General features: G+C 44.8%; 1 protein-coding gene across 1 annotated transcript in view; it reads left to right on the top strand.

Annotated features, from left to right (window-relative positions):
- The window catches only part of prr5l (proline rich 5 like), a 120,507-nt gene that overhangs the window by 22,650 nt on the left and 73,466 nt on the right, over positions 1-24,391 (top strand). The window contains exon 2 of the mRNA XM_080190500.1: positions 13,605-13,896. Within this exon, the coding sequence (XP_080046626.1) occupies positions 13,778-13,896 (119 nt within the window). The 5' untranslated portion in view covers positions 13,605-13,777. The remainder of the gene's footprint in view (positions 1-13,604; positions 13,897-24,391) is intronic.

A 24,391-nucleotide genomic window follows, 5' to 3' on the forward strand; every position in this document is an offset into this window, starting at 1 on the left:
GTGAGTCCCACATCAGTGATAGGGAAACTATTGGAGAAAATTCTGAAGGAGTTTAATCTCTTGCTACTTGCTACAAGCCAACAATGGCAGCTATGTCCTTCAGACTATGAGCAACTCTGTCAGTGGTGGTTCTACTGAGCTGCTGGCTGGAATTTTCCAGCTGTTCTCCTCCTCAACAGCAAATTTTCCCACGGCAGAGGCAACTCACCGTTGGTATCCTGCGGGAACTTCCAGTTTCACTGAATTCTACAGCATTTTGCATTGCTCACCATCCTGCCATCAGGGAACCCATAGCAGTGGCCAGGACTTTTAGGCCCTTCTCTCTGGTGGGATCTTCAAGTCATGGCCACTGCATAACTACCTCATTCAATCTGCCTTGTCAGTGGGATAGAGAGAGATGATTCAGGAACATTTGCTGGGAAAGGCATGATTCTGACTATGACCTTTTCAGGCTTTTTCTAGGCTAGTTTGTGGAATAACTCTTGCAATTGTGAGACATGTTTCCAGAATGTTGCAGGGTCATCTGTGCTGGGTGTGCCTTTGTTGTCCCTGAATCTGAGACCTAGGTCAAAGACCAGATGGTCTGTCCATTTTTATTCTTACTGTAGCTTGGCATAGCCTTTTAGTTGAGAGTCAACTGCTGGAGTCAAATGGTTGAGTCAGGTTGCATTTCCTTCTGTCTGAGCTTTAGTGAGACTAGCTTTTTGTTCCCAATTTAATTAACTGAATTTAAATTCTCCTGGCATCAAGGTGGGAGTTGAACTCTTGTTGACAGTTGATTAGTCCTGACCTCTGGATTACTACTCCAGTAGCATAATCACTGTATTTCTGTTCCCAGTATTGAGTAGATGTTAGGGTCAGTGATGTCAGAATATGAGTAGGTTCTGCACGCTAGTCAAACAGCATTGAGGAGCGCTGAGCACTGAAATGTTTACAGGAAATCAGTTCCTTTATTGTGAAACCTTTGAAAGTTATTTGTCATCTGAATACTGAAAGTGTTCGATACACCCTCTTCTGCAGAAAAAAGGGTGAAAGTTGTTTTTTTTTAAACTTTGGATGGTTTCATATCCCCAAAATGCATAAAGACACACATACAATAACTAAAACACATGCACCAGTCGTACACATAGCAGTGTAGCAGTATACAGACGCACACACACATACACACACACACACGCACATACATACACACACACACACACACACATACGCACACACACACATTGTTACAATTGTGAGGTTTACAACATTAAATATGTAAATTTAGGACAAATGAAGGGAGTCATGTGACCTGTTCTGAACCCGGCTGGTCTAATTGTTAGGGATCAAAGAAAGGCTTAGATTGTGTTACTGGGAAGAGTGTACGCGGTATTTGTGCTTAGAGACAATGGCATCAGGCTCTGCGTTCACAATGGGTAAACTCCCAAAGCCCCACAAAGTCGTAGAAGGTATTGAGTTGTAAGCAGGTGTGCTGTAACCTGCCCATTTAATTTGAGAGTAAAAGAATGTTGGGGTGAAGAATAACTATTTAACATTTCCACTGGGATGTCAGATTAATTTGTTTCACGTTGCCATGAGGAAGAGGGGCAGAGGATGCCATTTTTGAGATCCGGTTGCAGGCTTCTCTACAAGTCAATGTATATCAGAGACAGGCACTACTTCTGTACAGTCAGCAGAGAGTGGAGGCTGCGTGGTTTTGTATGCTATCACAATTGATGCAGCAGAGAGAGACAGTCTCTAGTTGAAGAGACTCATCAGCAGCCCTCTATGGATTTCAAGAGATTTGTTCCAGCTTGGCAAGGGGAAAGAATAATGGTTGAAATAGGCTTTAGTGCTAGTGAAATTCTATTAAAATCCATAACAGCGTCTGGATACAGGTTACCATTTAGCAAAATGAAAATGCAGGAACCATTAAGAATTGAGAGCATCAATGGACAATGGAGAATGTGAGGAGTGATAAATATACAAGAGAATATACTCTCTGTAGTTTAAAGTATAAATTGCCCACAAAAAGAAAGTAGTGTTTAGTCATGGTGACTTTTAGACATTTGTTACAGTAAAGGTTATAAAGTGTGAAATCGTGCGGCGTCACTCTTTCAGCTATCAACTAGAAACTCAAATCTCATTTTAAAAGGTGTCAGTCTCTATGGAGGTTGCAACACACATACATGTACACACAAACACACACATACAAATCTATACACACAAACCAATCCATACATGCACAAACATGTTTATACACATGCACAAACACATTTACACATGCACAAATCAGTACATATGCACATACACCAGTAGATACACATGCACGCACGCACACACACACACACACACACACACATAAATAGACACACACAAAAGAAGTGGGGGAAGGCTTCTTTCCATGGATATCTTGATGTGACTATATAGAGCATTTATATTAAGTTTTGATGATTTTAATTAGGTGACCTATGGTCTGATTTTAGATTTACTTTATCCACATCTCTCAGTTAGCTAATACTACATTTTTCAGGGTTTATATATGTTTCCACAACTCCAAATCTATAAAAAAAACAATTTGTAAATTTGGCAGGACTGGTGGAAAAGTGGAATAGCTGGGATTCCAGCTGATTTTCTTGTAACTCAGTGCTTCAGAATCTGACAGTGCCCGTGGGTATCTTACTGTATGATGGAATGATGACATTTTTATAGCCAGGTTTCCTGGATTTTAATGTGTCTGCAGGAAACATGTCCCTTTCTATCAAAGCAATGAATCGACAGTATAATTTGAACCTTGTTTATGAATCACTTCCAAAGACCCATTGTAAAATTCACTGGGGGTAAGAAGATTAGAAATCAGTAATGTTTCCCATTTTTATTAATTATCCGCTGACTCTGGAAAGTGCATGTATGGATGGACTTCCTCATGAGGATGAATTGTACTTTGGCCATAGTGCCCTTCACTCTCAAGCTTCACCTCATGGCCAGGTAAAGAGAGTGCCAACTGGTAGCTATTGCATGTGGAAGTGGGCATGAAGCCAAGTTAGTATATCTGGAGAGGGTGGGAAAGGAGAAACAGTTGTGCTAATGAGGTGGAGAATGAATCTCAATCCATGACTGGATGTGGACTAGCTGGCAATTGCATTAAATCCCAGCCCTTTACTCTGATTCAAGGTTAGACCCAGGTCAGACATCCACCTTTGTTGCTGTAATGATCTAAAATGAAATAGCTTTCAGGTATTCTCATTCTGTGACATGGGACCACATTACAAAACTGTTATAACCACATTGTCACTGTCTCACTCACTTAGTCTCTGTCTCACTCGTGTGCACTCGCTGGGCAGGAGTTTCCAGCCACACTCACCCCAAAACCTGAAAATCCCACTCGAGGTGATCCAGGGTAAAGTGTCTAAATGGATAATAAGCATAGCACCTTCAACCGATGCTATACACTAGATACATCAATGATATTTTCTTCCTTTGGACTCATGGTGAACAATCACTGAAACAATTATATGATGACATCAACAAGTTCCATCCCACCATCAGACTCACCATGGACTACTGTCCAGAATCGGTTGCATTCTTGGACACACGCATCTCCATTAAGGATGATCACCTCAGCACCTCACTGAACCGCAAGCCCACGGATAACCTCACGATGCTCCACTTCTCCAGCTTCCACCCTAAACACATTAAAGAAGCCATCCCCTACGGACAAGCCCTCCGTATACACAGGATCTGCTCAGATGAGGAGGATCGCGACAGACACCTCCAGACGCTGAAAGACACCCTCATAAGAACAGGATATGACGCTGGACTCATCGATCGACAGTTCCGGCATGCCACAGCGAAAAACCACACCGACCTCCTCAGAAGACAAACATGGGACATGGCGGACAGTGTACCCTTCGTTGTCCAGTACTTCCCTGGAGCAGAGAAGCTATGACATCTTCTCTGAAGCCTTCAACATGTCATTGATGAAGACGAGCATCTCACCAAGGCCATCCCCACACCTCCACTTCTTGCCTTCAAACAACCGCACAACCTCAAACAGACCATTGTCCGCAGTAAACTACCTAGCCTACAGGAGAACAGTGACCACAGCACCACACAACCCAGCCTCAGCAACCTCCGCAAGACATGCCGGATCATCGACAAGGATGCCATTATCTCATGTGAGAACACCATCCACCAGGTACACGGTACGTACTATTGTAACTTGGCCAACATTGTCTACCTGATAGGCTGCAGGAAAGGATGTCCCGAGACATGGTACATTAGGGAGACTATGCAGATGCTACGACAACGGATGAATGAACACCATTCAACAATCACCAGGCAAGAGTATTCTCTTCCTATTGGGGAACACTTCAGCAGTCGCAGGCATTCGGCCTCTGATCTTCGGGTAAGCGTTCTCCAAGGCAGCCTTCACAACACATGACAATGCAGAGTCGCTGAGCAGAGACTGATAGCCAAGTTCCGCACACATGAGGACGGCCTCAACCAGGATCTTCGGTTCATGTCTCACTATCTGTAACCCCCATGACTTGCCTGGGCTTGCAAAATCTCATTAACTGCTCTGTATAGAGACAATACACATCTCTTTAACCTGTGCTTAACGCTCTCTCCACTCACATTGTCTGTACCTTTAAGACTTGATTACCTGTAGAGACTTGCATTCCAACTATTATTTTGCAAATTGAGTTTGTGTTTTTAAATGCCCTGTTTGTGAACAGAATTCCCACTTACCCGATGAAGGGGCAGTGCTCCAAAAGCTAGTGGCTTTTGCTATCAAATAAACCTGTTGAACTTTAACCTGGTGTTGTGAGACTTCTTACTGTGTTTACACCAGTCCAATGCTGGCATCTTCACATCGCTTCTTGACAGAAGCCAAAGGGTGGTTGTAAAGGTTTGTTTTTCAAACTGGAGGTCTATGACCAGCAGTGTGCCTTAGGGATCAGTGCTGAGTCCACTGTTATTTGTCATTTCTATTAATGATTTGGATGAGAGTATAGGAGACATTGTTAGTAAGTTTGCAGCTGACACCAAGATTGGTGGTATAGTGGACAGTGAAGGAAGTTATCTCCAATTGCAACGGGATCTTGATCAATTAGGCCAATGGGCTGACGAATGACAGATGGAGTTTAATTTAGACAAATGCAAGGTGATGCATTTTGGTGGATTGAACCAGGGCAGGATTTACTCAGTTAATGGTAGGGTGTTAGGGAGAGTTACATAACAAAGAGATCGAGGCATAAATGTTCATAGCTCCTTGAAAGTGGAGTCACAGGCGGACAGAGTGGTGAAGAAAGCATTTGGCATGCTTGGTTTCATTGTTCAGAATATTGAATATAGGAGTTGGAATGTCTTGTTGAAGTTGTACAAGACATTGGTAAGGCCACACTTGGAATACTGTGTGCAATTCTGGTCACCCTATTTTGGAAAGGATATTATTAAACTAGAAAGAGTGCAGAAAAGATTTACTAGGATGTTACCGGGACTTAATGGATTGAGTTATAAGGAGACTGGACATTTTTTCTCTGGCGCTTCAGAGGCTGAAGGGTGATCTTATCGGGGTCTATAAAATAATGAGGAGCACAGATCAGCTAGCTGGTCAATATATTTTCCCAAAGGCAGGGGAGTCTAAAGCTAGAGGACATAGGTTTAAGGTGAGCAGGGAGAGATACAGAAGTGTCCAGAGGGGCAATTCTTTCACACAGAGGATGGTGAGTGTCTGGAACAAGCTGCCAGAGGTAGTAGTAGAGACGGGTACAATTTTGTCTTTTAAAAGCACTTAGATAGTTACAAGGGTACGATAGATATAGAGAGATATGGGCCAAATGCGGGCAATTGGGATTAGCTTAGGGGTTTTAAAAAAGAAAGGGCAGCATTGTCACATTGGGCCAAAGGACCTGTTTCCATGCTGTAAACCTCTATGACTTTATGACTCTAGGTCAACCAACCTCTGCATAGTCCTGCCCCCACCCGCTCTAATTCCGTGGCGGGCGGGACAGGTTAATTCCCCATGCTGTCTCACTCACACTCACTGGCTTGCTTGCACGCTCTCACTGTCTTGCTCTTGCTGACTCACTCGAATGCACTCGCTGTCTCACTCGTGCACAGTCGCACGTACTCGCTATCTCAGTCGATTGCATGCGCTCACTGTCTCGCTCACTCGTGCACACTGGCACACGTTCACTTGTACGTGCTTACTGCCTCACTCATCTTGCTCACTCATGCGCAGTCACTGTCTCGCTCGCTATCTCACTCACTCACGCACACATGCTGTCTCGCTCACAGTCTCGCTCACTATCTCACTCTCTCACGCATGCTTGCTGTCTCGCTCACTGTCTCGCTCGCTGTCTCACTCACTCGCGCACACATGCTGTCTTGCTCACTGTCTCGCTCGCTGTCTCACTTGCTATCTCACTCACTCGCGCATGCTTGCTGGCTCGCTCACTGTCTCGCTCGCTGTCTCACTCGCTACCTCACTCACTCGCGCACGCTTGCTGTCTCGCTCACTGTCTTGCTTGCTGTCTCACTTGCTACCTCACTCACTTGCGCACGCTTGCTGTCTCGCTCACTGTCTCGCTCGCTGTCTCACTCACTATCTCACTCACTCGCTCACGCTTGCTGTCTCGCTCGCTGTCTCGCTCGCTATCGCACTCACTCGCTCACGCTTGCTGGCTTGCTGGCTTGCTCGCTGTCTCACTCTTGTGAGACAGGCATGTAAGGTGACTTCTCATTTGTAGAAAATATTCCACTCTTCTGCTGTGTTATGATAACCAGAAATGATGAACTGCCAGTGTTGGGGCTGGAAAATCCCACCCTTTATCCTTTCCTGGGAGGCAGGTGTCACTGGCAAGGCTGACCTTTGTTACCTATTCGTCCTTAGACCAAGTGGCTCGCTGGGCCATTTCAACTGATAGCTAAGAGTCAACCACATCATTGTGGGTCTGGAGTCACTTTTAGGCCAGAGTAGGTTTCCTTCCCTAAAGGACATTAGTGAAGCAGATAAGTTTTTACAACAATTGGTTATAGTCGCCCTTGCAGGGACTGGGAGTTTCGAAATCTGGAGCAAATTTCCCTAGGTACAGCCTGCTTTCACTGAACATACACACATCATTACTTTTCCAGAGAGCTCAGTCAGAGCATTTGACTGGTTGGTTTTTACCTGCCTATTCTTCCCCGAGGGCCAACTGTACCACACAAGGTGTAGCCCTTTGTGAGACCGAGTAACGTGCAGACTGAACGTTGAATCTGAAACCTGTTGCTCAGTGTAGTTTGGTGTGATTGGGTATTGCTTTACCCACATGGCTATTGGGAACCATGAGAGGTTACCAAACAGAAGCTGAGAAAGGTGCCTGATGAGACAATGCTCCCAAGACTTGTCAATGGATCTTTCTGCATTGTGGCCTTTTTTCTTTTAAGTCTACAGAAAAGAGGGGAAAACATCATTCTGCTGTAAATAATAAAACAATTCCGTGAAAGACGTACATTTATCATAAAGTGCCTCAAGCTGTGTGTCTTTTTTAATACTTCGCACCTTTTGCACCCTCAGGACTTCCTACAGTGCTTTACATTCACTTAAATACTTCTGAAATGTAGTTGCTGTGTTATAACAGAGGAAACCAATATGTCAGCACAATCTCCAAGAGAGTTGCATCTTAGTTTCTGTAGGGGGAGAGGAAATTCACTGCCCTCTGAGAGAAGAAATTCTGCTTCATCTTTGCCTTAAATGAGCAACACCCTCACTTTTAGGCCAGAGCAGGTAAGAACAGCAGATTTCCTTCCTTAAAGGACGTTAGTGAAGCAGATAAGTTTTTACAACAATTGGTTATAGTCATCATTGCAGGGACTGGGAGTATCGATATCGCGACAAATTTCCCTAGGTACAGCCTGCTTTCACTGAACATACACACATCATTACTTTTCCACAGAGCTCAGTCAGAGCATTTGACTGGTTGGTTTTTACCTGCCAATTCTTCCCCGAGGGCCAACTGTACCACCCAAGGCACAGCCCTTGGGCGAGACCGGGTAAAGTGTAGACTGAACATTGAATCTGAGCCTAAATAACAAAGAAAATCAAGGGAATGAATTAGTAGTGAGCAGTGAGACATGAGGTTATTGTAATCTTGAACTTGAATCAAGTCACTGAGCCGATGAACCATCCTGAGGACAAATGATTCCATTTAAAGGGACAGTGCTTTTTTCTGATGAATCATTTATTTGCAAACACAGTACATGTTGATTTCAAACCATTCTGACTCTTGTCCTATCTATCGTGACAGGGATTATGCAAAGACTCTTCTGTTTTGTTTTACCTACCCTCCAAACACAAACAATGATGTTTGCCAAACAAAGAACTAATATGCTGCTGTCGTATCAATGGGAATGAATTCCTGGTCAGAATCAAACCAAGGGGTCACTTTAACCTGTTCTACTTGTTGGAATATTTTTCTGGACATAAGGGGACTTGTGATTTGAAAGCCGAACTTCTTCTCCCGATATGTGTCAGTTTAGGGACAGTTATAGCAGAAGGATCAATTCCTGATAAGCTTGACTTCCTGATAAGAACAAGTGGTTGATGTCAGCAATTTTACTGAACCTGCCCTTAACCTAAAACCAATTGCATGCTCACAGACCCTGCCTGTTTACAGTCAGGTTAGCTTTTCCGTGAAAGACTCCCTGAATTTGATCTGAATTTACAACTCGTGACCTTTCCTCCCACTTCCCCTTCCTCTCTTGCTTTGCTGTTTGGGTGAACTCGCCATTCAATTAGCATCCTCCGATAGGCAAAAGAGATTCCTTTGTGTGTTGTCTTGGTGCTCAGGCAAATTAGGTTGCCTCTGGCTGAGCTGCTCAGTGCTGTACTGTGAAAAAAGGACGACAGCACCAGCAGCAGAATAAACAGCCTCCCAATGAGCAGGGCTTTGTGCTTTGCACAATGTAAGAGGACAAGGAGGTTATTTTGGACACTGTTGCAGGTTAACCTCAGGAGGAAGACATGTGTTTCTCTCAATGGCAGGAGTGCTAATTGTGTCCTTCAGCCCAGACCGGCAACACGAAAAGTTACATGTGCAGAAGGCTTGATGCAAGTGACCAGATGTGACACCTTCCTTATATAGAGGTCTGACAAGTGCACATAGCATGTTAAAACATGCTGGCTGTTTTTATTTTTGACTATTTTCCAATTCTTCTCCTCCCTGTTCTGAAAAAGAGAAACTTGCATTTCGCTAGGGGCTTTAGGATGTCCCAAAAGCAATTGGTAGGTCACAAAGGTATTTTTGAAGGTATTGAATCCTTGTCAGAGCACAGTGCCAGTGGCACCAGGAAACCTCTATCCCCCCCTGTCCATTCTGGAATGGCGGACGCTTTCACCGGGATTTTCCAGTCCCACCCTTGGCAGCCATCATTGCAGGCACAGCGGAAAATTTTAGATCTTTAACAGCTCTCCGATCCCTCTTCCAACGATGCTGCCAGTGTTGGGGCTGGAAAAGGCTGACCTTTGTTACCTATTCGTCCTTAGACCAAGTGGCTCGCTGGGCCATTTCAACTGATAGCTAAGAGTCAACCACATCATTGTGGGTCTGGAGTCACTTTTAGGCCAGAGCAGGTTTCCTTCGTTTGAAGGACATTAGTGAAGCAGATAAGTTTTTACAACAATTGGTTATAGTCGCCCTTGCAGGGACTGGGAGTTTCGATATCTGGAGCAAATTTCCCTAGGTGCAGCCTGCTTTCACTGAACATACACACATCATTACTTTTCCAGAGAGCTCAGTCAGAGCATTTGACTGGTTGGTTTTTACCTGCCTATTCTTCCCCGAGGGCCAACTGTACCACACAAGGTGTAGCCCTTTGTGAGACCGGGTAACGTGCAGACTGAACGTTGAATCTGAAACCTGTTGCTCAGTGTAGTTTGGTGTGATTGGGTATTGCTTTACCCACATGGCTATTGGGAACCATGGGAGGTTACCTAACAGAAGCTGAGAAAGGTGCCTGATGAGACAATGCTCCCAAGACTTGTCAATGGATCTTTCTGCATTGTGGCCTTTTTTCTTTTAAGTCTACAGAAAAGAGGGGAAAACATCATTCTGCTGTAAATAATAAAACAATTCCGTGAAAGACGTACATTTATCATAAAGTGCCTCAAGCTGTGTGTCTTTTTTTATACATCGCACCTTTTGCCCCCTCAGGACTTCCTACAGTGCTTTACATTCACTTAAATACTTCTGAAATGTATTTGCTGTGTTATAACAGAGGAAACCAATATGTCAGCACAATCTCCAAGAGAGTTGCATCTTAGTTTCTGTAGGGGGAGAGGAAATTCACTGCCCTCAGAGAAGAAATTCTGCTTCATCTTTGCCTTAAATGAGCAACACCCTCACTCTAAGATTATGCCTTCTGATCCAAGACTCTCACACAAGGGGAAACAACCTCTCAGTATCTACTCTGACAAGTCCCCTGAGAATCCTGTATGTCTCAACAAGGTTGCCTCTCATTCTTCTAAACAATAATGAGTACAGGCCCAAACTACCCAGCCTCTCCTTCTAAGAAAATCCCTTCATAGCCAGCATCAACCTAGTTAATCTTCTCTGGACTGCCTCCAATGCCAATATATCTTTCCTTAGATAAGATGGCCAAAACTGTTCACCTTATTCCAGATGTGGTCTAACTCTTGCCTTTTATTATAGTTTTAGTAAGACTCCCCTATTTTTAGACTCCATTCCCTTTGAAATAAAGACTAACATTCAATTTGCCTTTCTTATTACCTGTTGAACTTGCATGTTAGCTATTTGTGATTAATGCACAATCCTTATGAATCATTTAAATAATATTCAGCTCCTTTATTCTTCCTACCAAAGTGCATAGCTTCAGGTTTTCCTGCATTATATTCCATCTGCCAAATTTTTGCCCACTACTGGGCTAATGGTAAGTTACTTGGTGGTGTGGTTGAGCAGAGAGATCTCGGTGTCCATGTGCGTAGATCCCTGAAAGTTGGCACCCAGGTTGATAGGGTTGTTAAGAAGGCATACGGTGTGTTAGCTTTTATTAGTAGAGGGATTGAGTTTCGGAGCCATGAGATCATGTTGCAGCTGTACAAAACTCTGGTGCGGCCACACTTGGAGTATTGTGTACAGTTCTGGTTGCTGCATTATAGGAAGGATGTGGAAGCATTGGAAAGAGGACATTTACCAAGATGTTGCTTGGAATGGTGGGAAGGTTTTATGAGGAAAGGCTGAGGGACTTGAGGCTGTTTTCGTTAGAGAGAAGAAAGTTAAGAGGTGATTTAATAGAGATATATAAGATGATCAGAGGATTAGATAGGGTGGACAGTGAGAGCCTTTTTCCTCAGATGGAGATGGCTAGCACAAGGGGACATAGCTTTAAATTGAGGGGTGATAAATATAGGACAGATGTCAGAGGTAGGTTCTTTACTCAGAGAGTAGTAAGGGCGTGGAATGCCCTGCCTGCAGCAGCAGTGGACTCACTAACATTAAGGGTATTTAAAAGGTCATTGGATAAACATATGGATAATATTGGAATAGTGTAAGTTAAATGGGCTTTAGGTTGGTTTCGCAGGTCGGCACAACATCAAGGACCGAAGGGCCTGTATTGTGTTATAATGTTCTATGTTCACTCACCTAACCAGTCCATATTTCTCTGTAGACTCTTTGGGGGTGATTTTACCATTTTTTGACGAAATGCTGGGTGGACTTGAAACTGGCAGAGTTTCACATCTATCTTTTCTGCGTGCTTTCAGGCTCCCCGTACGCATTCTGCCTGCAAAATTAGCAGCAAGCCTGTTGCTCTCTGCAGAAACCTTAGGGCTTAACATGCCCTAAACCCTGCAGAGAGGTAGTGCGCATGTACAGGCCTCTGATGCTGCATATGCACTTAGCAGTAGCAGGGCGTGAGATGCAGCACCCACTGACCCCCCCCCCCCCCCACCATCACCCAAATCGATCGCAGACCCACTGCTCTCCCCCCACCGATTGATGCAGAGTGGCACTGGGCCCCCTTTGCCCATTGGCGCACTCCACTGGCCCCACCCCCAGTGGGCATTGTCCAGGTCCCAGGGTGGCACTGCCCAAGAGGAATCCCCTCTTGCCCTCGGCCTCCCCAGGGGACCTCAATGGCCTCTGGTTCCACTGGTGGGGCCCAGTCGACTGCTGTCCCTTCATGGGGAGCATGTCTATTCGTCACCAGCGAAAAACTTTCCTGGCAAGGTTATACAGAGGGGAAGGCCCGGACGATCGAGCGTTGGGCTCAGTAAGCAGATCTAAAACAGTATTATGATAAATTTACATACATTAACCTGCCCCCCACCCATTTCTGGCAAGAGGCTGACTGTGCCGGAAATCCGGCGCTCGCAAAATGGTGCCGGCTCACACAAAAACCGGCGCCAATTGCACTAAGCGCTTTACGCCCGACTTTACCACTGTGTAATGCCCGAAAATGAATACTACGCATTGGTTAATTTGCCCCCTGTGTGTTATCCTCACAATTTGCCTTCCGAATAATTTTTGCGTCATCCACAAACTTGGCAATAGTACATTCACTACCCTTGTCCAAGTCATTTAATATATTGTAAATAATTGTGGTCCCAGCACTGATCCCTGTGTCACTCTGCTAGTTACAGGTTGCCATTCCAGTGTAGATAATTGGGTGGGGAGCAGACAACCTAACTATTTAATTACGTTCTTCAAAGGGCAGGAAGGAAGGACAGCGTTTTGATCATCAGGGCTATCCTTTACAGATGGGGACAGCCTACCTGAGATTAAAGATTAAACCTCCTACCACCCTGTTTCTTTCTGCCTCCTACCTCTCTCCCTGACATGCCAAAACCAACCTTGCCCAAAATCCCAAACTTATCAACTTCGGGGATCCAAGGACCTGTCCTTCTCGCCTTGCAGTCCCGGCAGTGACCACTTGGTGCTGCCTGGATTGATGGAGCTCCGGAGGGTGGGACCTACTCGCCGGTGAGGGCGTGCTGAAGTCCCACACTGGCTCCATTAAACCCACCAGCAGCATGTTACAGCTACTGGGTGGGGTGACATGGAAATAGTCAGCGATGCGTCGAGTTTGCTTCCAGGGGCGGGGGCGGGGTGATTTTCTTCCCGTCAGCTCCGACACTGCAGCACCCTGTCAGCGCTGCACGAGAGCGTCAGCTTTAATCAGGTGCAAGTCTCTGCTCTGAGACTTGAACCCACAACATCCTCTGACTCAGAAAGGAACATATGGGGTCTCGCTCATGGTGGCACAGTGGTTAACACTGCTGCATCACACCACCAGGGACCCAGATTCGATTCCTGGCTTGGGTCACTGTCTGTGTAGAGTTTGCACGTTATTAAATTGACCCTAGTTTTGGGGGGATTAGCAGGGTAAATGTATGGGGTTACAGGGATAGGGTGGGATTGTTATTGGTGCCTTTTGTACTGTAGGGATTCTATGACTCTATGACCACCAGGTGCCCACGTCCACAGTTGGGTGTTGGCTGTTTCCTAGCTGGCAAGGGTGAATGCCGAACAAGTTCTTGTTGAAATATTAGAATTTCTGTCACTGTGAGAGCAACGAGGCATCAAACTAACAATGATTATTTTTTCATTGCTTTCCTGCAGATTCCTTTTGTCTTCTGTCTCAGTCGGTGGAAGGAAGCAGAAGCCTCAGTCCACGCAGACTCCTTAGAATTACCCAAAGCCCTGGAGGCGGCACTGCATCCCAACAGCTCACTGAGGCCCCACAGAGCAGCAGAGATCCAGGGCCCCTCTCCCATGGTTGTGCCCAGGGGAGGATGGGCTCTTTCCGGCGACCCCGACCTCGCTTCCTGAGCTCGCCAGTACTCAGTGACCTACCCTGCTTCCAAGCTGCCAGACATGCTGCACTGCTGGGCTCCAACAGGGCATGGAACAGGTAGGAGCAGACTCACCTCCTTAAACTGAAAAGGTGGAAGTAATGGCAAAACTGGGGCTCTTAAATTGAGACCCACCCTCCTTAATAGTACCTCTATCAGGGGAAAATAATCTTTCCCTTATCAGTCCCTTAAGCCTTTCCTAATGTTAGAAACTGCTCCATAGCGAACGCCATCCCAGCGAACAAGATCACCATAATTTTATTTAAGGGCAGCATGGTGGCATAGGTTAGCACTGCAGCCTCACAATGCCAGGAACCCGGGTTCAACTCCTGGCTTGGGTCACTGTCTGTACAGAGTCTGCACGTCCTTCCCTTGTCTGTGTGGGTTTCCTCCAGGCACTCCAGACAGTCCAAAAGACATGCTGGTTAGGTGAATTGGTCATGCTAAATTCTCCCTCAGCGCCGAGCAGGCACTGGAGTGTGGCGACTAGGGGATTTTCACACTAACTTCATTGGCAATGTTAATGTTGACCTACTTGTGGCGCTAATAAATAAACTTCAAATTTCAATTACTAACCAAAGCGCCACTGCTTGAGAATTGTGTGGGTGGAATTCTGAGTTGGTTGGCACTCTTTGTCCATTAACCTCACAGACCTGAGTTTCGATTTCAGAATTAAGCTCTTACTTCACACGCTACATGGACAGAGCGTGTCACAGAGATTGAATAGGGATGGTTGGTGTAGCCTGACTGTCTGGTAGAGGTTACAGCAGAGGAACATTAAACCTGAAATGGGAGCTTTTTTTATTTGTTCATAGAATGTGGGTATTACAGGTTAGGTGGGCATTGATCACCCATTCCGAAATGCCTTTGAGGAGGTGGTGTTGTGCTGCCACCTTGAACCACTGCAGTCCATATGAACACGCACATGAATTAGGAGCAGAAGTAGACCATTCAGCCCCCACAGACCTGCTCTGCTATTCAATGCCATCGTGGATGACCTGTTTGCGTTTCAACTTCCACATTCCAATTGACCCCTAATAACCTTTGACCCTCTTGCCTGACCAAAATCCACCTAAAGAATATTCAATGATCCCTCCTTCACCGCCTTCTGAGGCAGAGAGTTCCAACTTCACACAAAGCCTCTAAAAGAAAACACTTCTCCTCATCTCTGTCCCAAAAGAGTGAACCCTAACTTTAAAACAGTGTTCCCTAGCTCTAGACTCACCCACAATAGGAAATATCCTTTCTATGTCGACCTTGTCAAGACAGTCAGGATCTTAGATACCTCAATCAAATCAGCCCCCACTCTTCTGAGCTCCAGTAGAAACAATCCCAATCTGTCCAACCTTTCTGTGTAAGACAACCCATTCATTCCAAGTATCAATCCTCCCATCCACCTCCAATGTATTTACATCCTTCCTTGGCCTTACAGCTCCAGAGACCTGGGTTCAATTCCAGCCTTGGGTGACTGTCCATGTGGAGTTTGCACATTCTCCCTGTGTCTGGATGGGTTTCATCCAGGTGCTCTGGTTCCCTCCCAAACGCCAAAGATACGTGGGTTGGGTAGACTGGCCATGCTAAATTGCCCCTTAGTGTCAAGGAGATTAGCAGAGTAAATATTTGCAGTTATGGAGGTAGGGCTTGGGTGGGATTGTTGTAGGTGCAGACTCAATGGGGCAAATGGCCTCCTTCTGCACTGTGGGAATTCTATGATCCTTAAATACAGAGACCAAAACTGTACACAGTATTTGAGGTGTGGTCTCAACAATGTTCTGTGTAACTGAATCCTTACTTTACTGTTCAATTCTTCTCAAAATAAAGGATAACATTCCATTAGCCTTTTTAATTCCTCATAGCTGCATTCTAACTATTTGTGACTCAGGTACTAGAACACCTAGCTCCAGTGGCACCTCAGAATTCTGCAGTTCTTCTCTATTTAAATAATACTCTGCATTTTTATTCTTCCTGCCAAAGTTATAAGCTTCACTTATACACCATCTGCCAAATGTTTGCCCACTCACTTAATCTATTTATCCATTTGCAAGCTACTGTGTCCTCTTCACAACATGCTTTCCAATTTATTTTTGTGTCATCTGCAAATTTTGCTACCATGCCTTCACTTCCCTCATTTAAAATTGTTGATATAAATTGTAAAAATTTGAGGCCCCAGCACAGATCCCAGTGGGGCTTCACTCATCACATTCTGCCAACCAGAAAAAGACCGCTTTATTCATACTCTCTGTTTTCTGTCAGCCAGCCAACCTTCTATCCATGCTAAGATGTTACACCATGAACTCCAACTTTGTGCATCCATGTGGTGTAGGTACAATCACAGTGCTGCTAGGGAGGGAGTTCTAGGATTTTGATCCAGCAACAGTGAAGGAACGGCAATATATTTACAAGTCAGAATGGTGAACGGCTTGGAGGGGAACTTCAAAGTGGTTGGTATTCCCATGTATCTGCTGCCCTTGTCCTTCTAGATGGTAGTGGTTGTGAGTTTGGAAGGTGCAGTTGACGGAGTCTTGATGCATCTCGTAGTTGGTACACACTGCTGCTTCAGTGTGTTGTTTGTAGAAGAGATACCATGCAAGCAGGCTACTTTTTCCTGTATTGTGTCCAGCTTCTTAAGTGTTTTTGGAGCAGCACTCATCCACGCAAGTGGGGAGTATTCGATCACATTCCTGATGTGTGCCTTATAGTGGGTGAACAGGTTTTGCGGAGTCAAGAGATGTGCTAATCTCCACAGAGTTCCTAGCCTCTGTCCTGCTCCTGTAGCCACAGTATTTATACAGCTTGTCTAGTTCAATTTCTGATCATGGTAACCCCCAGGATGTTAATAGTGGGGGATTCAGCGAAGGTAATGTCATTGAATGTCAAGGGTTGATGGTTAGATTCTCTTTTGTTCGTGATAGTCATTGTTTGGCACATACGTGTTGCAAATGTTACTTGCTACTTGTCAGTCCAAGCCTGGATATTGTCCAGGTCATGCTGCATTTCAACATGGACTGCTTCAGTATTTGAGGAGTCGTGAATAATACTGAACATTGGGAATTGTCAGCGAACATCCCATTTCTGACCTTAAAATGGAAGGAAGATCATTCATTGATGAAGCAGCTGAAGATGTTTGGGCCTAGGACACTACCCAGAGGAACTCCTGCTGTGATGTCTCTGGAGCTGCGATGTTTGACATTTCATAGCCATTGCCATCTTCCTTTCTGGCAGGTATGACTCCCAGCGGAGAGTTTTCCCCCAATTCCCGTGATTGCATTTTGCTAGGGCTCCTTGATGCCCACTCAGATGCTGCCTTGGTCCAAGGATTGTCACTCACACTTCACCTCCAGAATTCAGTTCTTTTGTCCATATTTGAACCAAGACTGCAATGAGATCAGAGGCTGAGTGACCCTAGCGGAACCCAAACTGAGCAGGTTATTGCTAAACAAGAGCTGTTTGATAGCACTCTTGATGACCCCCTTCCATTACTTTACTGATGATCAAGAGTAGACTGATGGAGCAGTAATTGGCCATAATGGATTTGTCCTGTTTCTTGTAAACAGGACATAACTGGGCAATTTTCCACATTGTCGAGTAAATGCCTGTGTTGTAACTGCACTGGGACAGCTCGGCTAGGGATGCAGCAAGTTCTGGGATACAGGTCTTTCATGCTATAGCTAGAATATTATCAGGACCCATTGCCTTTGCAGTATCCAGTGCCTTCAGCCATTTCTTGATAATCACATGGAGTGAATCGAATTAGCTAGAGACTGACATCTGTGATGCTGGGGACCTCCAGAAATTCCAATCAGGCAGTTGACGACTTGCACCCACCCGTTCAATCTTAGAGATTTCCTTTCTCTCCAACATCTATTTCAATCCATAACCATTTCTCATTCATTTTTTTGGAATGTACTCTATCCCCCAATGAAACTTATCCACATAGCGTTCAATGGGTATGCCAACTTCCATACGCCTATTATACAGAATCTCATTTAAAATATTTGGCAGGTAGAATCCTATATCCATTACCTTCACAAAAGCCGGTGTTTCAGCGGACAAAAATCCTTTAAAAATCCTTTTTACATTCTTAACTTCCCAAGCTAAGGGAAAACATTTCCTCTTCGTCCATTAAAAATAGAATGAAATGACCCATTCGGAGATCAGCATGTGAAGCATTACTGAAATGTTTCCTGTTCTTTGAGTTGCCTAAGGTTGAGAACTTAAGTGCACTTTTCTCCAAAGTTAATTTGTTAAAATGTTTTATTTGCCCTTGAAACCTGATTTCCTTTAGGTTTTTATATTGTTGTGCTTAACCCGCATACGTCAAAACTGACGTTTGGTTTAGTCTGAGCCCGTGACCAGTTCACTTGACCAATGTAGCTTCACAATTAATTGATCTATACTTTAGACATAACAGCCCATAACTTCCTAGTTCCCCAGTGCCAACATCAGCAGTGGTCACTGCTCCTGCTGGTGTTGCTGAGATTCCAGATCTGCCAGCCCTCCGATTGTGCCAGCAGGGTCCAGTGACTGTCCTAAACCAGACAACAGCTTCTACAGCAGTCACTTACAGACTGTAATCTGTCAACTTGAGGGAGAAATATCACCGACCGCCCACGTATATTGCCAGCACATAAATCAGACTGAAGTCAAAACCTCGACAAGGTTACTAAAGTCTCGTCCCATCTTAGCACTCTCTGAATAGGATTGCTGATTTTAAATTATTCCAGACTTACTCTGTTTAATACCTACACCAATATGTAAAAAGCCCCTAAGGGTGATTCCCAATTTCAAATTCTACCCTAATAACACAATTCTCAAATTCCGTAGTACCGCTCCATATTAAATCATCAGTATGCATCATGAATGTGCCTAATTTGGGACGGCACGATGGCCCAGTGGTTAGTACTGCTGCCACACAGTGTCAGGTACCAGGGTTCAATTCCGGCCCCGGGTAACTGTGAGGAGTTTGCACAATCTACCCGTGTCTGCATGGGCTTCCTCCAGGTGCTCTGGTTCCCTCCCACACTCCAAAGATGTGCAGAGTCAGCACCCTTAGGGGGATTGGCCATGCTAAATTGTTCCTTAGTGTCCCAAGATGTGTAAATTAGGGGGATTAGTGGGGTAAATACTTGGGATTATGTGGAACAGGTCTGGGTGGGCTTGCCTCTTAGTGTCAGGGGAATTAGGTGGGCTTACAAGGATAGGGCCCGGGTGGGATTGTTGTCACTGCAGACTCGATGGGCCACTGTCGGGATTCTGTGATTCTATGAAAGTTTTCCTTTATAATGACAATAATCTATTGAGGGATCTGTTTTTCACTGATGCTACTTAATTTCAGCAAAAAATTGAGAAATACCATACTGTGGAAGCCTGATTCCCGTTGTGGTAATGGTTATGCTGTCATCACAACAGCATTTGTTTAAGATTCATGGTTGATTGTGTTCATCTGCTGTCTCTTTGGGTGATTTCAGAGGCACTTTTGTCACAGTGTTTATGTCAATTGATTTATATCCCAATGAATTTCTGGCCAAGAGAGCTCAGGAGATCTTTGCGATTACTTTTCCAGCTGTGGGTCAGTCCAGTTTAACATCTGGATCACTCAGTTACTTTTCTAATCCCCTAGCAATACCTCACTCAGCCTTATAAGCATCACATGCAGGCTTTTGTGTACAAATTACTGGCGAGACAAAACTGATTGTCCTTTTCCTAATCCCACAGATAAACTCCAAACTCTTTCAAATCATCTAACTCCCTTTATTTAGTTTATCCCCAAGTTTATTAACAGTCTCCACAAACTCTCGATCATGCATTTGGTTCTGTTCCAAGATTATACTGAAGCATTTATTTTTATATACGTTCGCTCAGGGGATATGGGCATCGCTGAGTGGGCCTGCATTTATTGCCACCCCTAATTCAGGGGGCATTTCAGAGTCAACCACATTGCTGTAGGTCTGGAGTCACATGTGGGCCAGACCAGGTAAGGATGGCAGATTTTCTTCCCTAAAGGACATTAGTGAACTAAATAGGTTTTTATGACAATCATTGTCATCATTAGATTTTCAATTCCAGTTATTTATTGAATTCAGATTTCACCATCTGCCACGGTGGGATTCAAACTCTGAACCCCACACACACCAACAGGCACGTTCACCCATTCCCACAGAGGGTGAGGGTAAGTGAGTGAGTCAGCACTCTGAGATTGGGAGTGAGCGGGATACATAGCCTGGAATTTTACCAGCCCACCCACCATGGGATTTGGAGCAGGCAAAGGGCGGAGCATGGGAAGGACCTTTGACCTTGGGCAGGATTTTATGATTTCAGGACGAGCGAGGCCACCCATTCTCTCAACCTTTCACATTTGAATCGTCTTTTTTATTTATTGCTCATGTATTAATTGGTCAATTTATCATCACAAACTCTTATTCTCAGCACGTTGTTTCTTTTTATACATCAGGTTTTTAAAAAAAATCATGTTTGATGTTGTGTTGAGCCTTATCTTTCTGAGATTTGCTCATCAGCCCCCGGTGTGAGAAATATTGAATGTGATGGCCTACTCAAATACCCTCCATTATCAGCTTGATACAGCTGATATCCAAAATCTAATCCATATCTATTTCTCTATGATTTTGTCTATAATAACACTTCTGTCATTTATTGCAGAAAGACTAAATCTGGCCACCAGGTCTACAAGATGTACAAAGAAAATATTTCTGTCTTTGTCCTGTATCTTTAATTCCATGGTAACTACCTTCATAGAATCATAGAATCCTACAGTGCCGAAGGAGGCCATTCAGCCCATCAAGTCTGCACCGACCACAATCCCACCCAGGCCCTATCCCCACTACCCCATGGCATTTACTCTCGCTGGTTGGAACCAGAAGCCTGTCCAAATGAGACACTCCAGCACAATCCCGCAATTTAAAACACAAGTTATGATTCAGCGATCACCAATTAGGTTTTGTCAATTCTTTATACAATTTGTTAAAGTTCAAGATATATTCCTTTGAGGAATAGCCATCTGGTTTTCAATAACTATCAAGGTCCAGCCATGCTTTATACAAATAAGCATTTAAAAGTCATCAATTTTGTAAATTTTATCCTAGATCTCAAAAAAAGCCCCACAGAATATTTTATTCCTGGTAGGAAACACTAAGACCATACTTGGTTATCTCTTTGGTAAGAACATGAACCATATCCGCATATCTATTTCATTCTTTCACTGGTCATCTGGTTCAGACTCTGATACAAAGGTTAATCATATCCTGACAAACACTTTCTTCCATTTGTCACAACAGCTATAAGGATTGTAGCTTTCCATCCATTAATCTTTTTATCTTCCAACTTTCACCATTAAGCAACCATACGCTGTTAACAAGCTCTGTTGCAGAAAACCAGTTAGTGAAGGCTACAACTGGAGCAATCTTTACTCATTTTTACATTTATTTACTGCTAACATATTATAAGCATATGCCTTCTAAACCAACAGTTTAGGCTGTGTCTTTTTGTAATGTCTCAATCCCTAGTTAATGCCCACCGTCTGCATACAATTAACATATATACCTAACAGCACAAATATCAAGGTTGAACGAGGAATATTGGTCAAGACACCAGGGGCATTCTTTGCTATTCTTCACATTGGACCATGGAATCATTGATGTCAACCAAACCCAATCTAACCTCTGACATTCAGTGCTTCCTCAATACTGTACTGAGATATCAACTGTGATTATATGGTCAAGTGACAAGATGTGGCTTGAACCCACAACCTTCTGACTCAAGAGATGAAAGTTGCACCACCAAAAGCAAGTGCTGCCTGCTGTGTAGAGTTTGTTGACATTCATGTTCACATCCAATAGAACACCCTTTTGCCATCAGCAACATTGACCCATCTAAGATTTTGAGTTGGGGTATAACACAGATTTAATACAAGGTATTCAACAGAACCCCATCAAATACTCCCAGCTTAGGTCCTCCCAGCTCAGGTCCTCCCAGATCAAATCCAACATGGCTTCTACGTAGCGTAAACTTCCTTCTGTGCTTCCCAGATCAGCTATTAAATATTGATTTTAATATCAATACCATTTTTATTCCTCCATCATTTATTTTGTTCTCACTAGTTATCAATTTCCTTTAGCTCAAACATCATTCGCTCGGTTTAGGCAGTCTGCTCCGGGTCTCCCCTAAAGGTGCTGTGTAACAAGCCAGTAGGGGGCGTACAAGGCCAGTCAGATTGGTGCATCTTTTGATCTCCCCTTCCCCTGTTGCATTATCACTAATAATCAGGAGATCCTGTGTGGCCAGGAGAACCCACATCCTACCATTTAGCACCACAGTAAGTTAGGCACAATTAGGCCATTAGATGGCAAAATTTTGAAATGACTTCGAAAGGGGATTATTCTCCAGGTTCTCTGCATCATACTTTTTCTTTGTTGGCCAATCAACTTGTTTTGGAAAATTTAAAACGAGAAGGTTTGTCTGAAAGACGAAGTACCAGTATCCTCTTTTTCAATCTTAGTGCTGATTGTTGGTCTACTGCTCAGTGGCAGCCAAGGACAGAAAGAACTCCGGAGGCTATTCTCCCATCCCACTGTGTTAATATTTTAGTGGGGCAGGCCAGGAGGTTCCAGTGGCACCCGAACCGCAGGATCCATGTTGGGCATCCCGTCCTGATAGCGCCTCCCAGCTCCGGATTTCTGTTGGCGTCAGCTCCTCGACAGAAATTGGCGGAGAGCCCCATAACTTATTTAAATGAATATTAACATTTGTATTGAATACAAATACTGGGCCCAGGACTGAAGTCTCCAAGCCCACTAACATCTTGCCCCCACCTGTCAGAGTGAACCACTTTGAGCTTACTACAGCTCCCCATTTTCAGGGAGCTGGTGACCTGACCCTGCTGGAATGAAGGGGGAGCAATTGAGGCCCCCCAGAGGGTCAGGCAGCAGGGGGTGGTGCCCCTGTGCATTGGCACCTTGCCAGTGCCAGCCTGTTCCCTGGGCACTGCTCCATGCCTCCTGGGCATTAGCACTTTGCCTCTTGGGCCTTTTAGGGTTGGGGCCTAGTGGGGGCGGTCGGTGGGGGTTGGGGGAACCCACTGCCCCTCTGCACTTTGGGATCGAGCAAAGAGGGAGGGAGACCAGCGATCAGGCTGGGCATTGAGGTGGGGGCAGCCAGCTGGGGGAGGGGTTTGGGATGCAGGGTATTGTTGGGTCTGCTAGGAGGGGGAGGGGAGAAATTGGGGCTGCAGGGGGATCAAGCTTGCTTGGGAATGCTTGGGGGGGAATGGTTTAGACTGTCTGGAGCAGACTGCCTATACCAGGCGAATGATGTTTGAGGTAAAAGAAATTGATAACTAGTGAGAACAAAATAAATGATGGATGAATAGAAGTGGTATTGATATTAAAATCAATATTTAATAGCCAATCTGGGATTGCTGACCAGCATTCAGGAGGCCAACAGACAGGGGCCATTGCACATGCACCGATCTCAGCACTGACAGATCGGCATGGTGACCCACTCAGTGCTATGCTGCCAGCCTCTCCAGCAGGAATAGGCCTCACCCACTGATCTTCAACGTGAATCACTCTAGTGCGCTCTGCAGTGCACCGACTGTGGGAGATTCTTCTCTGAACTGAACTGAAAAAATCAGTAGGACTTACTCCAGTTTTCATGGGAATTTGACGCTTTGAATTTTTTGGGGAGAGTTCTGCTTTCCGTATCAACAGGGATAAGCAGCAGTGATGCAGTGAGCTGAGCTGTAAGCAATTGAACACTTGGGGCTGAATGGCCTTCTCTGCTATCGTTTCTGCGATAAATCCTGGGGTGACTTTTTCTGTCTGAAATCCTGCAGTACTAGACCCCGCAGTACTGGGCCCCGCAGTACTAGACCATGTTGTGAATGATTTTAGAGAAGAAACACTGCTGCCCAACCCAGTTAATCTCTACCTGACTCCAATCCCACAGCAATGTCTTTGATTCTTACCTGTCCTGTGATGTGGCCTACAAGCCATTCAGTTGTGTTAAGTGTTTGTAGAGTAACCAGGGTTGGGTAATAAATGCCAGCCTTGTCAGTGATGCCCACATCCCGGGAGTAACTTTCTATTAAAAAGCATAGACTGTATAAATGGTAAAATGTATTGTCGCTAAGGATAGCTTAGCACATTAATGTACATCTACCTCATCCAATTGCAAGCATTTCTCCACTTTCACTTGCCTTCTCTTTCTCTCTGCCTTCCTTTTATGCTTCTCTTTCTTCCCCAGCTGCCTCTCCAAAGCACACTAGAGAGTTACAGATATAGTCCCTATGTTCAGAGACCCACAGGCCTCAGGCTGGAGGCGGGAACGCTGGGAGAGTTGGTAAACCAAGCGGTGAATGGTAATTGCCACCCACACCCTCCAGGTTTGGCTGGGGACACAGACATATAAAACCAAGTAGTGAACGTATTATAGTAACGGCCTGTCCAAAGTCCCGAAAAGGCTTATCACAGTCCAGTGGTCCTGGAAAAAGACACTTAGTTGAAATAAAAGGTTTTAAGGCAGGCTCCTAAAGTCCCAGGT

Source organism: Carcharhinus amblyrhynchos, chromosome 6, assembly GCF_965287045.1.
Source record: "Carcharhinus amblyrhynchos chromosome 6, sCarAmb.v2.hapA, whole genome shotgun sequence".
Lineage (NCBI taxonomy): Eukaryota > Metazoa > Chordata > Chondrichthyes > Carcharhiniformes > Carcharhinidae > Carcharhinus > Carcharhinus amblyrhynchos.